We start from the raw sequence: 15,519 nt of genomic DNA on the forward strand, positions 1-15,519 counted from the left end.
AACTGCAATCATAGTTTACTACTTAAGGATGGTAGCATTTAAAAATGCAGTGTTGTCTGTTCTAGCCCATCGAGTTTTATAGTATGTCAAAGTATACAAAATAACCCACGTATGTTATACTTTAAAGCACTAAACTCTATTGAAGAGTGGATGTCGGAAAATATGTACCGTTTGATACATAATGTTGAAATATACACTAATAATATTAATGTGTGCTGAGAGCACACAAAAATTGATGAAATATATTACTCAGCTATATCATAAGAAAAAAAAACGTTTGAATCAAACAATGCTTAAAAAAACTTTCCAGAACCATTTTTATTGCATCCTCACATCAGACCATAGAGGTTAAAAATGAAAAATTATTGTTGGAAGTAGCGCATAATAATTTTGTGGAACACTATTAGACACTAAACAATTTTAGTCAAACAACCCTACCAACAAAAATTTTCATCCTAGGAAAGATATCGATCTTCATAATGCAATTCTACCATTCTATCATAACTCCTTTCGGATGGGTATCTCGATAAAAAAGCCAGACCAGCTTCACTGCCTTGAAAGATACGTGGTAACAAGTAATTGGATTTCTAAAACTTCTTTGGTTTGGACAAAAAAATATCCCGTGAGTGTAACTGTTTTTATTGGAGACTCTTTATTTCAAGAAATATATTTGAAAAAAAAAGAAAGGGCAGCTGAAATAGAAAACCGTTGTTAATATATCACTATAAGAAATGAATTGATTTCTATGAAATAAATTGCTGCATACTCGAAAATTGTATTTCAAGAAATAAAAATCCTTCCTAGCAGAACCAATTTGATTTGTTAACGGTATCTGAACCAGAAATAAACGGGTAGGAAGTTTACTTAAATAGGATTAGGGCATTATGAAGCAATTTACTTTTTCATTACATTCTCTTTTCGATTTATTTTAGCTGGAGATTATGTGCCCAATGCTACTAGTCTTAGTTCGTCCTCTACAAAGTGGATAAAACATTTGATTGATTTATTTTCAATTGAAATGAAAATGTTACTGGAACTTCTCTCTTTTACTTATAAAGTTTATTGATAGGACTATTATACAAAAAATCAATTCATCTGGAAATGACAGTGATTGATGATTATTTGTATTTGGTAACAATGTAGTACGCATTACATTGAATCAAATATTGTTAAATAAACGTTTATTCTTGGTAGTAGTGACCATACATATCTTTTAAAATTCCAATCATTTTGTAACTCAAGAAATAAGTCTAGTAACGTTTCAATGTTAATTTTTTAGATACTCGTAAGTTGGTGATATCAATATTTGATAAATTGTTAACAACTTTGGAAAGAAAGTTAAATAACATTAACTCCCCCTTGAAACTGCTGCGTTTACTAACTCGAATTCTTAACTCCTGTTCAGCCGTTGTACTTTAGTAACATAAAAAAATAACTTACTTTTGAATGTGGATGATAGGAATTGTGTCGATAGAGAGAATATACATATAAGCTGCACCTTCAGTTGCAATGACTAATTCGAAATCTTTGGCTTTGCTGATTTCTGACTGAATGCTGATTGTTTTCGGTTCTCGTTGTCTCGATGAACCTTGTTGCTGCTTGACACTGGCTAACAATTATCGGTTATTTTAGATGATTTGTGTTTTATCAAACTGCACAAAAGTATCCGACTTGGAAGACCAAATTCCGGAACAATTACTCTGCGTATGTATTGCACGTTACTTTAAATAAAAAGAGTATTGAACAAACGTTTATTTTGACATCAGTGACCATAAATATCAAGATTCGTAATTTTATGTACGGTCCACCTATACAAGACATGACATAAAAAAGTTATTTGTTATTATTTATTACTTACATTTAAGGCGCGAACATTAGCTTAATTGTTTAGGAAACGAATATACCAAATTGTAATGATAATAAGTGCATTCTATTGACTTGATTAAAAAAAAATTTTCAATGAAATATAAAAAGCGGCAATAAATTGAGGATTCAGATATGCTGTTCAAAATGAGTTTTTATTCGTATTCCCTCAAAAGTAATAATTCCACTCGAATAGAAGGATTTTAAAGAGTATCTCAATATTTCATTTTCTTACTCACTTTATTAAAAATATGAAAATGTTTCATACAAAATTAATCAATTTTATTCAATATGATTTGATGAAATCTTTTATATATGAATTTAGGGTCTCGTATACACTTCAGGTATTTGTCGAGATGACAGTGCTCCGATAGAACTCCTGTTAGTATTCGTAGATTGTTCTTACTTAGGTTGATACATTCAGCAGACCTACTATGGTTATAATTACCCAGAAGAGTCTTTAACTGTACGTTGCTCCAATAATTGGTTTTACTCCTATCTACCTTCTTTACTAGTGCTTTTTCCCAAAAGGATTCGGGTCCCTTGAAGGGCTTGTCTGCCCTCGCTTTAGCGAGCTTATCGGCTATGTCATTTCCCTTCGCTCCGGTGTGTCCCGGAATCCATTGTAGGATAATTTGATTAAATGGAATGTATACAAAATAAAAATATCTGCAACAGATCTATTCTTACTTGATATTGCGAAAATATGGTGAACCTTCACTAAATATATATTAAAACATAAAACATTAAAGCAATCTTAATTGAAAAAGTATCAGTGATAAAATGAAATATTAATTTTCTTTCTTTATTAGGTAGGTACGCAACACAATTTTTCGAAAATCATTGTGAATTTCCGATATAACTTGAAATATGTAATAATACGGGAATAGTCTTAATAATGTGTGACCATGAGTCTTGTAAATGATATCAATAACATACTCGTAAAAATAACTACTTATAGTTTGAAGTAATTCCTTTTTGTTGTGATCTTTTCAGAAGGATTTATATTTTCATGAATGTCCATAGCTCCCCTTTTTTTGTGATAATTTCTCTTGATTTAAGGTCTCTTTTGTGTGAACATCAGCTCGAAGCAACGGTCGTTCTTAAAAATGACTTAATACTGATGGTTTGCAAAATTCTCGCACGCGGATGATAAATTAGTATCTTATAAATTCAGAGAAAAATTACACAGGCATCACCCATGAGGTACTGTGTGATAAGATGCGTCCCCTTTTGTTTAACATGACGGGATTCTCTGTAGGCATCACCTATGGACGCGAGTATATATTAAATTCTGAGCAGCCCAAACCTTAGTTCCAATGCTCGCGTCTCCATGATAGAGAAAATGAATTGAAAAGTATCAAAATGTTGTCACCCAATGCAATAATATAACTATATATCAATACTATATAGGTAGATAGTTTGCATGGGTTCAATTCATTTCAATACTTGCTCCAGGTAACTTCCAACATTGCAGATATTATTTTTGCCAATTTGGTCATGTTTTTTGATTCATTTTGAGTGAACTTTAGGATCATAAAAAGAATATTTCACTATGCTTCAAATTTATAGGAACAACAGATTTGAATTATTATACCAAAAAAATATCCTAACCAAGTCTCGGACCTATAAGAGCGACAGACGTAAGCTACCCTGTGATTTGCCGAGTAGGTGGAATTTGGTAAAATTGGGTTTTAGTCGACCTTAGGATCATAAAAACAATATTTGTACCAAGTTTCAATTTCATAGGAGCAGTTAGAAGTAAAAAATTTCTTGTATTCTTAACGTCCCAGCGCTGCTCTGCGTGGGTGTCATTTCGAAAATTCGTTTCTGGAAAATTTTATTATGCCAGAAAGAATATCTTAACCAAGTCTTGGATCTCTAAGAGCGATAAATTAATAACGTGAATTTTTTTAATTCAACTCCCCCGCAACCCCCTTGTGAGTGGAATTTCGTAAAATTCGTTCTTAGCTGACATCTACTCGACTAACGGAATATTCCTACCAAATTTCAAGTCAAGATATCGTACTTAGTACAAAAATAGGGTTTTCTGTAACTATGTAAACATAGATGATAAACGACTTATAAATATAAATAAAATCTAAATAGGAAACTGTTTAAAAAAAAGATTTTTCCTTAGTTTTTACATTAATATAATTACGCCAATTGCAGTCTCAAGTTCCATTTTGGTAAAGACCAATGTAGGTTGAAAAGTTAATTTTTATACATTATTTTGACGGATTTTCATAAAAAAGAGAACTAAAATAGAGACAAATAATGACGAAAGCTGTATGGAACGGTCTAAGAAGTGAAAAGTTAAAGAAAATTATCTTATTTCTTTTGAAATTGGTATTGAGTCTTTGTTTTGATATTCGGCAAGAATAAAATTTGATATATATAATAATAAGTGAATTTATCATAATCTTTATGAACTTATCGATATTTTTAAATAATGGTAAACACCATAGAGAAATGTGTTAGTAGATGAAAGCAATGTATTCGGTACAAAACCATTTTTACGCCAGTATGAAGAATAATTACTCATTTTTCTCTCAAGTAAAGAGTATTCAGACATTTCACAATCCAACTATATTTAAGTTCGTCCGAAAACACTAAATTTCTGTTGAGTCTTGGTATGTCTCAATACTTCGTGAATATTCTAGTCGAAGTTCAATGTTAGCACTGATTTAGCTTCATTAAAGCCATATATTATTCGTGGAACAACATCTTTGGTGACATTTTTATTTCTTACCAGGGTGAATACGTGAACTAGTAAAATTCACTACTTTTGTTTTTCGGTGCAAGTTCTTTGATGCTTTTCATCATTCTTCAGACAAGAATTTATAAGAATATTATCATTATAGCACTCAGCAATAGACGCTGTTATCATTATGGTAAATTTTTCTTTCAAAAGAGACAAAAATAAAGTACCGAACGATGTTAATTTCATAATATTTGACGCTCGTGAACTTATTATACCTTATCCAAATATCGAATTGGACACTCAAATCAAATCTCTGGGTGAGGATATTTTGCCTTGATATCAAATCATTTGTGACAAATTTGCAGCATAAGACATTTGCATATTTTTTCTAACTATGCTTCTCGTTTTACTGTAAAGGCTCCACAATCTCATTATAAACAATGCTACATCATTAATTTGTTAGAATTTTAAATTTGAATCAATTTTCTTCTTTTCTTGTTCATGTTTATGTTAATTCTATGTATTATTATAGTTAGTTGATTAGAGCAAATGTTTACAGAATTTTGAGCATGTTAGCTTGTGGTTTTTTATGAGAAATTGTGTTGGTAGTAATTTGTTTGACCTATAATGATTTGTTTTCCATACTCTGTAGATAAACTCATTTCAAGTTCGCGTAATGGTGCCTGGAATTTTTCAGTTTTTTTCAATCAAGTTTATTGATCCTGGCTTCAAATGAGATAATGTTTTATTGTCCACATCTATTAACATTTAAGTAAGAGTACATATTACCCCTAAAAAAGTTCTCGATATTCTCGATATTCTTCTAAAGGCTCTCACTGTAAATATTGATTTAAAACTTAACTTTTGCATACACAAGAAATATAATTTCTCCAAATAAAATAATGAAGATATATCCACGCATAAATATTTACACAAAATTTTAGTGAAGCTATGGATAACTTATTGAAATGCAGTTTACAATTAGTCAATAAATTATGGTCCGCAATTTCCAAAATTAAAATTATTCAGTACATTAATTTAGTGTTATTTCATTCAACAAGTCGGCACTGCCATTGTCAAATCCATATGATGTTTATGAAGTACCAGCTTTCAAAAGTTTCATAAAATTTTGATTAGTCAGAAAAAAGGGGAGTGGAGCAACTTTTGTTATTTATAAAAACAATGGATTCAAAACAATTTCGTTTGTTAATTTATCACTACTTTTGATGAAAAAAAAATACTGTATAAGCTTAGCAATGGCTCAAAAGGTATCCGGACCTGGATCCATCGAAAAGAATCATTTGTTATTGGTTTGCTGAATTTAAACGTGATCGTACAGGCACCGATGATGTTGAAGGTTCTGGTTACTCCAGAAAACATCAAAAAGTCCATAAATTGGTTATATTTAAGCGAGATTTAAAATTACTGGGATAACTGAGGCAGTGAAGATATCAGATGGTAATGTGTTTACAATTATGCCTGAACAACTCAAGGTCGATCAAAAACAACAACGTGTTGATTTTTCAGAGCAATGTTTACACGTAATAAATCTGATTTTTGCGTTGATATATGACAATGGATGGAACATGGATTCCTTACTTCACTCCGAAATCAAAAATATCATCATCTTAGTGGACCGCAGCAGATGAACCACGTCCGAAGAGTCGAAAGGTACAATTGTCAGCTGGGAAGGTTATTGGTTCAGTATTATGGGAATTGCATGCAATATTGTTCATCCAGTATCTCCGAAAGGGAAAGACAATGGTTAAATTGAACGAATTACATTTCGAATTGCTTCCTCATCCACCGTATAGTCCAGATCTGGCCGTTAGTGACTACTGTATATTCGCTGATCTGAAAAAATGTTTGCCAATAAGAAATTGAATTGCTCTTGAAGGAGATTACATTGATGAATAAAATTCATTTTTGTATGTCCTTCTTAATTAGTTATACGACTTATTGAGTGATTGTATACCAAAATATTTGCTCTACCATTCAAAATAATATTTTTTCATATGTTTAAATCTCTAGAACCATGCCAAACAGTTTCATTGGTGAGTGTGGATCGTTCATTGCCATTATTAAATGAATTTTCTGATAACTGTATATTTATCGATAATTCGAATAATTTCAAAGCAGAAATAAATTGTAGTACAAAAAATAAAACAAATCTTTCTTTTTTAGCCATTCTCAAATCTCTCTGCAAAGAATTCCTCTCCTACAACGTCTCCGCTATCCTTTACTTGATGAACTATGAGCAGTATGGAAGGAGTACTGCTTCAGCTCAATACTTTTTGCAATTAGCCGGTTATCTTGGAATACCAGTGATCGCTTGGAATGCTGATAACTCTGGTTTAGAACGTAGAGCGTCTCAACAGTCTTCTTTGATGTTACAATTGGCACCATCGTTGGAACATCAAACAGCTGCTATGCTGAGTATTCTAGAAAGGTCAGTACTTAATTGAATTTCTCCAGAGCAAATAATCATTAGCAACTTAATAGCCAAGCGCTCAGTTCAGATAATAGTTGAGACATATGTCATTCCACATTTTCACACCATCATGCAAGACTAGTTTTTAGCATTCATTAGTCGTTTACTCTCGCCACAAGGATCACCCTATCTGTCTATATCATTACTAGTCACAGGCTTCTTAATTTTCAGCAGCACGCTAGAGCAGCGTATTTTTTAATCTGACGTTGTTACGAACAAATAGATATTTAATATAATGCAATATAATCAAATTGTACGTATTGAAATTCCATGCAATGAAATTTGACTTAAGAAGACCATAAATAGGTATATTTTGAATATTTATACCTACTTACTATAAATTAATGGCAAGTTTGAGTTCAGTGAACCACTTTTAATAATATATATTGAATATATCTATCGACATTCGCATTATTAGACTTTTCATTCCATCTTTCAAATATGTTTTAAGTTAAAAATAATTGTGTTGTTATGATTTTTCAAATATTGCCAATTAGTAGCCATATCTTTTTATACTTCAAGTTAAAAATCACAGTAATACAGCGTTACTAGCCCATTTCACATTTTATAAGGTATTATTTTTTATGGGTTTTGAAATTTTATGTTGATAATTCTGGTATAAGTACAACGATTTTATTGACCATGCAATAAAAATATATTGAGTTTCCAATATTTTTCATAAATGAACTATACTAGAAACTATTATTGAGCTGGATTAAAAAAATGTTTTGGAGACTGTTTATGAAATATATTATAAATAATTTCAGAGAATAATTATTGAAACTTAATTTCAACTTTCGTGTTGAATTATAGAAAAGTGGGCTTCGAAAAACCACAAAGTCCACCAGGTAGTAATAGAATAATAAGGGATTTTGAATTGTTTTTGTTGTTAATTCGAATCTGTTAATTTATTCATTTTTCAACTTCATTGCTCCACGGAATATGTATGGAAATAGGAAAAAGGCAATTGTTCTTAGCGGGCACAACAAAATTACCTACACAGCAGTAGGCGTCATGGTAGGGGCAACACCGCAACAGATTATAATTATTCATGAAATGATCAGCGGTTGAAAACAATATGAAACGTTACCGCTATTCTGAATATTCAAAATTTTGTTAGATTTGTTATTTTCACTGCACTTGCCTCATATATAAACCATTTTTTTTATTAGATTTTGAAATTGAAATATTTATTTTATTGGAAATCTAGTTTGTTGGGCATAAAAAATTTTCTAGAATTCTCATGTCTCCAATTTGTTTGTATGAGTAGAAATAAAAAAGACATGAGTGTAGAAGATTAAATTTCAAACACCCTAAGCTCTGATTGCAACATGCATCGCAAATTTAAGCGAAATTAAAAAATTTAGGAATTGAGGATGTATATATTTCCTATTAGGGACTTGATATTTCGTCTTCGGAATAATTCATGTGGTTTTCTCAATTTCACCGGGATAATAGTATACCTGGATCCATAAATAGATCAGATAGATTGGTTTTGGAAGTATCCTTCTCCCTCCTCTGTCTTTGCTGGGCAAGATATTAGCAGATTAGTTGCAAGAATAATACCGTTTCTGGATAACTTGAGTGATTCCTTAGACTTCGTAGTAGACATAGTTTTGTTACTTTTGGACTGCCTTGAGTTTGGAGTGTTTCTCCAGAAGTCTCTGATCATTTAGCCATCCATTTAGGTTATTGTTGATGTGACGTTTCATGAGGCCACAGTAGGACTCTGTCCAAAATATGGATTCATTGCTCCTTTTTGGCAAAACTGTCTGCTTCCTCATTGTCAGGTTCATCATGGTGGCCTTGTATCCAGATTAGTGTCACCCGTTATTGGCCGTCTTCAATTACTATTTCGAATGAAATCTCTTTGTCTATCAATGTATACATTTGGTTTATTGTTTTGTTACTGCTCTTTAGATTTATCGATTCTAGAATCCTCAGGATTCAGTCGGATTTTTTAGTTCCAATTCTTTATCTGAATTAGCTTGTGGTCGCCGTTTAATGTGTATATAATGGAGAGGAGTTGGGTTTAGCAGCGGCTCTGTTGTTGAAGTGGGGCATGTTAACCCAAACAGATCACTTTTCGTTAATTTTTTTATGGGATGTTGTTTTTTCAATTTTTGGCCACAAAACAATGTCTCGCAAACGCTCTTAAGAATATCTTTTTACATGATTATTTCAAATATATATCTAAGCCAGCATGACTCCTAGCTACTGTATTTTATTGGAAAGTATTAAGAGGAAGAACGCGTGTAGTTGCATTTATTCTGCTCGTAAATAGCACAATATTTTACTAGGTTTGATTGAGAAATTAGGGCCATTTGCATCTTAGCAGAAATTTGGCTCATAATTGGATCCATACTTAATTTTGTTTTTTTGTGCACTACTATTAGATGGGTTTAAGTAGCAGTTGTCAGTTAAGTAAATTAATGAACATGGATCAAAATTAATAAACGTCCTTTTAATTTTATTAGCAAAGCATTTGTCGTTTAACATCATAAGCGACCATCAATACGGTTTCCGTGAACATAGATCAACCGGAGACCTCCTGACCTATGTCATTATCGTATGGATTGAAGCTATAGAGAAATATAGGGAATCCAATGCAATTACACTTGACATATAGAAGGCTTTTGACTGGTTTTGGCATAACAATATTCTAAATAAATCAGGATCGTACTGTTTGTCGTCGTCACTTATCGGCTGGCTCAGTAACTTTTTCAAAGACCAATCTATCTAAGTCGCTGTCAATTGTCAAACCTCAGAAAGGTTTGAGGTCAACGTTAGTGATCTTCAGAGATGCATCTTGTCATCTACTCTCTTTCTCCTGTACATCAACGATCTACTAGGCAAAACTGCAAACCCGATCTATAGCTTCGCCGACGATAGCACACTGGTGTCGTCGTTCAAATCAACCGCCCCAATGAACTCGACTACTGTCCAAATCAGTAATTACCAAAAATGACCACCATTAATACCGATTTTTAAAGAATTCTGAAATGGGATGGAAGTAATTTGATTGAGTTTAATGCAGCAAAGACCCAGTCTGCTATGTTTACAAAGAAGGCGCAGCAGCTCAGGATTTGGTCAGAAGTGAGCAGTTCGACTTATAGGCGATCCAGAGTCAACTAGAAACTTGGACAGCTTAGAATATAGAAAAAAGGTCGCCGACTTGAATCTATTTTACCGATACTACCATGGCATATGCTCTTTCGAGCTGTCTAGCATAATTCCGCCTAGAGCAGTTTTTGCAAAATCTATTCGATAGGCAGACGTGACTCATGAACATCAAGTTTACCTGCAGACGTTCAGGGAGTCATTTCTTCGGAGAAGTGCAAGACTGTGGAATCAGCGACTAAGGCATATCTTTTCCGAGCACTACAGCCTACAGAAATTCAAGATGAATATCCACAGGCATCTCCACCACTCTACTGTCAAAGGGTTCACCCCCTTGTGCTTGCTTTTTGTATAAAAATATTTTTTTTACACATTACGCAGCTCAACATTTTTTTTTTCAAATATTTGGTAGATCTATAATCTTGAATGTATATGTGTATTGACCTGACAAGCTCATACAAACTGTGTTTACATTCTATGAGTGTATTAAAAATCAAGTAGATATTCATGTCCTAAGAAATACGTTATTTTTCGAGTACCACAGCGTAGCCAAAGCTATAGAAACTAAAAAATTATTATTTCATTAAAGTTATACCTGCGCGAGAGACGTTGTACACATTGTATATGAATTTATTTTCATATTTTTACAGGTACAAATGGCACCAATTTTCAGTCGTAACAAGTTTAATAGCTGGACATGACGATTTTATCCAAGCCGTAAGAGAAAGAGTTTCTGCAATGCAAGTAAGTATATATTTTATGCCCTGTAATATATTTCAAAGTCTTTCTCTCTCTTTGAAAAAACAACTGAATTTTTGGCTACATGCACGAACTTTAATAGTTTTTCCTTTAAAAACGTGAGTTTGATGAAAAATTTTCTCGATATTTCACAAAAAGAGAGTTTATCGACAATAATAATGTTTGTTAATTACATCCCACTTTCTTAACATGAAATATAACCTTCTGTTATTATGTTGAATATCCCTTTATTTTTTTCATATTGTTTCTCCATTACGTCAGAAAGTGAAGAAATATGGAAAACTGTTATATTTGTTACAATTTTCATATTTTTGAACGTATTTTATTTATCAATCGACCCTTTTAGGATTATTAATTGCTATTTTTCATGTATCTCTTTCATTAAAAGTAATGGGGTAAAACGTGAAACGTTTAAAATATCGATCGCTTTAAATTCAAAAAATTCCATCTCAAAATTATATATATTTCACTTTGAACAATAGGATTTACTTTCAAACTTGGATTCCTTTCTAAAGAGTTTAAACCTCTTCCCGCATTTTAAGTATATAACTTAGAACCGGAAAATTACATACCTTGAGATTATTCCTCATTTTGTAATACATTTTTCTTGGGATTTCAGCTATCTTCTTTAGCATACTTCAATTATTTCTATATTTATACTTTCCTCACGAGATTAACGATTAACGTACAAGGGAGTATATCATAATATATCGGGTGACTTGAGTAAAATTGGCATCCACAAATATTTCGAGCTTTGTTAAAATTTTAGAGTAATGCTTCGTTTTTATCTACACATATACCGCCCACCAACACCCATTAAGAATATAAAATTAGAATAAGATGCTTTAATTATCAATACAATCCTGTTTTTTTTTTCAAACTCTTTTGAAACTGAAACAAGTTTTTTACAATACTCATTCATAATTGTTGAATTAGTGAAGCTGTATTATTAAAATGAATCTGCTATTGATGACAAGGCTGGACTTAATACACATTACTCAGATTTTAGCGGACTTGGGAAGAGGCTTACCAAGGCGAAATGAGCACCCAGGATTATTCACGCAGTGGACGCACTAAAGAGGCTATCACCGACGAGAACAACAAAAAAATCCACAATATAATATAGGTTAACCGTGAAGTGAAGCTGGATGTGAATAAATATTTGGGTACGCGAAAACTTTGTTCAAAGCGGGCGTGCTCACAATCGATCAAAAACAATCGCAATAAACCCGATTTTTTGTGTTAATGTGTCAATCGTTGGAAAATCACATCACACAGGAGACCAATCGAGAATCAGCCGAGTGGACTGCACGTAATGAACCGACTCCAAAGCGAGAAAAGACGCATAGGTCAGCTGGCAAGTTTATAGGATCAGTAGTTTGAGATGCGCATGGTATACTATTCATCGACTATCTTGAAAATGAAAATCCATAACTATCACATAGCGTTAATGGCATTTGAAATACGGAATCCTAGAAAAACGGCCACCTTCGAAGGTACAGAAAGTGTTGTTCCACTTAGACAATGCATCGTGTCGCAAATCAATATCAGCGATCGCAAAAATACATGAATTGAACTTCGAATTGCTTATGCTTCCACTCTATAATTCAGATCTTGTCCCCAGCGATTTTTTTTCTGTTCTCAGTCTTCAAGAGAATACTCGCTGGAAAGATATATTACGCCGATGCAGAGGTAGTTGAAATCTATTTTGAGACTCAATGTAAATCGTACTATAAAAATTGTATAACCCCTTTAATCGTTGTAAAGTCCTCAAATGCAACAAGACTGAATGATAAAATCAAATGCTAGAAAAAAAGTGTTTCTATGCTAGTATATGAACTTTTCAGTTTACTGTGCTGCCAGTAAATTAGTTGATTATTGATTTTTAATAAATTTTTAAATTTTAATCTAATGTATTTACTGAACTTTGAATTTTAATTAAGTAATGTATGAAAGTTATAAAGCATGTATCAAACTCTCTGAAAACTGATTTGCATATCCATATGAGTCAACAAATTACCGTGCAACATCAGTAGAATACGTAGAACTAAATACTCTAGGCCATGCCTCAAAAACTAATTCATTCATTGAAAGCTTCTCTAACTCAAAAATTGATCAAAGAACTTTTGCACATAATTTTGTATCAAATGGTAGTGACGTTGCATGACAATATATATTCCTTATGACAACTATTCATCATAAATACTAATTACAGAAGTTTTCCCCAAGAAAAGAAAATTATGAAACTTCTCATTGTACAATTTACCATAAAAGAATTCCTATTGTAATTGACATCAACATATACTCAGAAGAAACTTTTAAACATCGATATCGATGTTCTGAAAACAATCAAGTCATTGTTAACAGGCACTGAAGAAGAAATACCAAATATATTCACCAATATCTGTTCAAGAAAGCACTTCGATATGTTAAGAATTTCATGTACAGTGCCTGTGAAACATAAGTGATATCAATTCTTCTAAAACTATTTTGAAATATCAGAATTCGATTGAATTTCCAATTTTACTCTTTTCAAAGATAAAAGGATCGTACAACTAGAAAAAAGCCAGGTAGGTTGATTTTGAGTGGCGTTACAGACGTATAGTCCAAGAAAATGGGTCCTAAAAGGCCAATTTTGGGCGAGCTCCTGGAATTTCAATATAAGCTACTTTGAAGTTTGCCAAATAGATCTGTTAAGAATTTGTCGTTAATTTTGTAGAAACGGTAGAAGTTAGGAGAAAAAACATTGAATAAAAATTGTAGATCTTTTGTTTTACAGAAATGTGGTCCTCTAATATCTTTTTTGTTATTACTGCAACTAAGAAAGTTAGGGTGGCTAGAGGTTAAGGGATAATAAAAACAGTTTTACGAAGTAATAATTTAGCGATTTGTCTAAAAAAATTTCATTATCACGAGCACTCATCACGAAAATTTTAAAATTTCAATTTGTTTTGGAAGGATTGGAAAAAATTTTATTAAACTTGAACTCATAATATTTTAGGCATATATTATCTTTTTTGTTGAAATCACAATTGTTTAAGAATTATGATTATTCAAGCTTACAATTATCATACCTCAGATACCCTATATTTGTAAATATCAGCAAAAAACGAATGACTAGGAATGACCGCGATTATAGTTGGTCTTATCCTTGGTTTTAGTAATTTAGAAGTAACACAGTAATAACCAACTTTTGCTTGAATACACTAGGGTTATATGCCACTATTTTCCTTAGTGTAGGTCAGGGTGTTGATATGAAAACAAACACAAAACTTTTATGAACGTTCTGTGTGTGAAGTGTCTTATAGAAATTCATGTTTTTTGTTTAAAATTGCTTCTTCATATGCAGAGTTCCGGGAAAAATCTTCCAACAACAATTGATAGATTTAAGGTTGATAAATCTACGGACAATGATGAGTTAAACTAAAAGTCTCTCAAAGATGCAATATGTGTCATAGTATGTTGGGCTTTTTACTTAAAGACCTGATTCACGTCAACAGCTGAATATGAAAACTTTAATGTCTATTGCTTTGAGAAACTAAACAAACAAATTGTAGTTTCCCTTCAAAATAAGAACTATAACTAATATGAAAAAAAAGGAAAAATCACCTACTCAACTATCTGTAAGATTTCAGACATTTGTTCAATAAATATAAAGACCTATGGGAAGAAAAAGTTACAATAGATAAGAATGATAGACAAACAAATTATCTAGAAAAAGTCTAGCAAGGTGGTAGGATCAAGAGAGATCTAATAACGGACAATTTTTAATGTGAACCTTTATGATTTTTTATTATTTATTTCCAAACAAAATCAGTGCTTCTTTATTTTTATGGTGTATTTTGGATCCCTAACACTAGATATCATTCAATGAATCTGAAACACACTTCTTATATGAATAATGAACAGCTGAAGTAACTGAAGTAAAAATGGATACAAAAATGAATATTATATCAAGAAAATATCTGTAGATAAACATACTATCTTTGAAAAGTTTCTAGTCATGGAAAACATATCAATTCTGTCTAAATATCTATAACATAATACTTATAAAAACAATGACTTACTGAAGAAAGAAACAAAAAATGATACGCATAACTTTATTAAAATAACAAAAGTAACTATATGAAATACTAATTATTCAGAGTCTGGATTTGGTTGTCATTTCCTTTTTCTAGACAGAAAAGATTCGAAAACATTGATCAACCTATCTCCCTGCTGTTCCGTTTTCTTCATATGTTCAACTTAAAATCTCAAACTCTTTTCTTTGCTCCAAACGTTAGTCCTTTAAGTCTTGTAAAATTTGATAAAGTTTATAGTTTTTGGGGACACATCCTTTAGATCTGTTACTAATAATCTGAGGTGTCACAGTCTCTTCCGGTCAAGTCTCACTTGTGACTATCCCTTTTAATGAGCTCGAATTTGGATTACTATCTATAAAATCTGAAGAATCCACTAAATGTCTTGTGTTTTTACCTAAATTCCATGCAAAATAAAATTCGTAACAAGAACGAGCCCAATTAAATGATTAATACTGACTAGAATTGAGATTGGACAAAGTTGATAAGGATACTTTACTTGT

The 15,519-nt window shown here is 32.0% G+C and overlaps 1 protein-coding gene across 3 annotated transcripts in view; it reads left to right on the forward strand.

The window, feature by feature from the left end:
• LOC130443173 (glutamate receptor ionotropic, NMDA 2B) overlaps positions 1–15,519 on the forward strand; it is a 232,517-nt gene that overhangs the window by 132,917 nt on the left and 84,081 nt on the right. For all 3 annotated transcript variants that reach the window (XM_056777675.1, XM_056777674.1, XM_056777676.1), the window contains exons 4-5: positions 6,752–7,016; positions 10,829–10,922. In XM_056777675.1, the coding sequence (XP_056633653.1) occupies positions 6,752–7,016; positions 10,829–10,922 (359 nt within the window). The remainder of the gene's footprint in view (positions 1–6,751; positions 7,017–10,828; positions 10,923–15,519) is intronic.

The sequence above is a fragment of the Diorhabda sublineata genome, chromosome 4 (genome assembly GCF_026230105.1).
Source record: "Diorhabda sublineata isolate icDioSubl1.1 chromosome 4, icDioSubl1.1, whole genome shotgun sequence".
NCBI lineage: Eukaryota > Metazoa > Arthropoda > Insecta > Coleoptera > Chrysomelidae > Diorhabda > Diorhabda sublineata.